Source organism: Arachis stenosperma, chromosome 5 (genome assembly GCF_014773155.1).
Source record: "Arachis stenosperma cultivar V10309 chromosome 5, arast.V10309.gnm1.PFL2, whole genome shotgun sequence".
Taxonomy (NCBI): domain Eukaryota; kingdom Viridiplantae; phylum Streptophyta; class Magnoliopsida; order Fabales; family Fabaceae; genus Arachis; species Arachis stenosperma.
In genome coordinates, this window is record NC_080381.1 from 121,948,508 (window position 1) to 121,950,876 (window position 2,369).

The 2,369-nt window shown below is 46.9% G+C and overlaps 1 protein-coding gene across 1 annotated transcript; it reads right to left on the reverse strand.

Moving 5' to 3' along the window:
- Positions 1–324: 324 nt before the first annotated feature.
- Positions 325–2,059, reverse strand: LOC130981285 (uncharacterized). Its single transcript, XM_057904885.1, has 4 exons — positions 1,788–2,059; positions 1,163–1,703; positions 668–1,114; positions 325–351 (listed from the first exon to the last, which is right to left on the reverse strand). Exons 1-4 carry the CDS (start codon positions 2,057–2,059, stop codon positions 325–327), a joined length of 1,287 nt encoding a protein of 428 aa, XP_057760868.1.
- Positions 2,060–2,369: the final 310 nt, after the last annotated feature.

Genomic DNA, 2,369 nt, shown 5'->3' on the forward strand with positions numbered 1-2,369 from the left:
CATGTATATTGTTTGTTCATGTTCAGTGTTGTATGTTAGCCAGGTTTACTATTGTTGTTGATGTACTTTGGCGATCTTACTTGTATCTTGGTTATTTATGTTTCAGTATGTTGTTCCAAATCATGATATTGTACTTTGAAAATGGCTGTTTAGTGTTTATTTCAGTTACTAGCATAGTCTCCACATCATGTCTCAATTTAATTTGTAGATTTATTTATTACCGTGTGCATTCAACAGACATTTCGTTCAAAACTCCGAAAACAGAACATATTCATTAGTTAAGACACCATGCACAGTACATCGCATTAACATTAACAAATTTTATCACTTATCAACTACAAGTAAGGAAACCTATAACAGTGGAATCTAAGCAGCAAAGTGAAATAAACAAAGCACCAAACCTAAAAATACACCTACTCATGTACCCCTGTGTGATCTGCGCCTCCGACCTGTAGGCAACTCCGACGTGTGTGTCCGGGTTGCTGACAGAGGCCATAGCTCTTTGGTCGGTTCAGACCTACTTCGTCTATATTGGTCCGTATCCTAGTGGACCTCGGACGGCCCTCTCTCGCACGCCTCTTGTTAGGGTCTGGGATCACAGTCGGCCCGTCATATGGTGGCCAGAAACCCTCCGGAATGGGAGGTGTGAATCCCATCCGATACACACTGAACACCGAACTAAGACGATACACCTGGTGGACGTAAGGGTGCCAGGTAAGCCGTGAATAGACACAGCATGCCAGTGTGTGCCAGGCATCGTCAGCTGGACTCCCAGCACCCACCTAGGGAGCTCGTTGTACGACTCATCCCAGTCACCGTAGATGAGGGCAACAGCCTTCTGCTTCGCCAACCAGACCCTCCTGTACGTCGGCCTAAACCCAAAGTGTACGGCCATGGCATTTAGGAGCACCTTGATGCTGACGGATGCATCAGCCCTAACCATTGACATAATGAATGCCGATATCACATGATAATCCAAACTCCTGTAGTCACTGGAGATGGTGGTGGCGAGACAGGTATGAGGTCCATTGTACCGTTTGACCTCCCAAATGTCCTTGCGCTGCCGGAAACTCAGCCGAATCAACCATGTGCACCCATTCCCGAACTCAGAACACTTGCCCACATACCGGCGATAGTCAGACTCCACTACCTTGTACTATACCCCTCGGTGGATGCTATAAGTCTTCACACTTAACAGGGCCTCATCTTTATCCTGAAATTGCTGACCAACCTGGAACTCTGTCAGACCAGCAGTCCCTTTCGCACGTCTAGCTCCAAATCCAGCAGGCTGCCCAGGAACTCCCTCCTGCCCCATGGCATCCAAGTCCAAAGAGAAAAAATGTGGTGGGTACTGCTGTGTGCCAGAGGTAGAACCACCTCCCGCCCCGGCAGGCTCACTCGCTCCAATATCATCGCCACTGTCATCAGCAATCATATCCGGCTCGACATCATCGTCATCTGGATCATCTAACAATCCCTCTCTAACTCCAGGCGGTGCAGCACATTGTAAAGAGGTCGGCAGAAATTCCCCTGTTCTGACCTCGTCGCCTACACTGCCGTTGAGATCAACAGCGAACGAAGGGGAGGCGACAGGTTGGACGGGTGGCTCGTACGCAGGGACGGAGGAAGAAGCAACGGCAGGTCTGGAGCTAGAACTGGCTACCGTGGCTAAAGTGGTGGTATTCCGATTCGAACCCCCCGAGCTAGATACCACATCAACCAACTTTGCCAACAGTTATGTTGTCCTCACTTCTGGAAACTGCCGGCGACAATGAAACATGACCTACAAGTCCTCATCACTCCCGATCGTGAAACAATCATACTTCACGGTTTCCTGGAGCATCGTGATTGGAATGCGATAGAAAAACTTCTTAACCCGCTTCACACCTTCCAGACCAAGTTTCAGCAGTACAGAGCTAACAAGGTCATCATAGCTCGTTGTAGGCCTCACGATAATACAGAGAGGATTCTTATCAGTGAACTTCACACCGGAACGAGTTTTCCTCTTAATCGATCCTCTGCGGTGAACCAACACTACAAAACTCTCCTCACTAGCCATCTTACCCCCTCTAATGAGAGCAACTCACGTTTACACCATATATATACAGGTCTGATCATCACTAATTTGAATCAGCCTAGTACGAAATACGATTTGTGTAATTCGAACCAGCTTGGTTCGAATTAATTTGGGAAGCTTGCGCCTATGTAATTCGAACCAGGTTGGTTCGAATTAGTGTGCATTTCACTCTGAAACAATTCGAGTTGAATAGGTTCGAATTATATACAAATGTAATTCGAACTAAACTGGTTTGAATTGCATAGAGATGTGCTTTGGTTGATTGATGAAGCAATTTTTAACTTGGCTGATT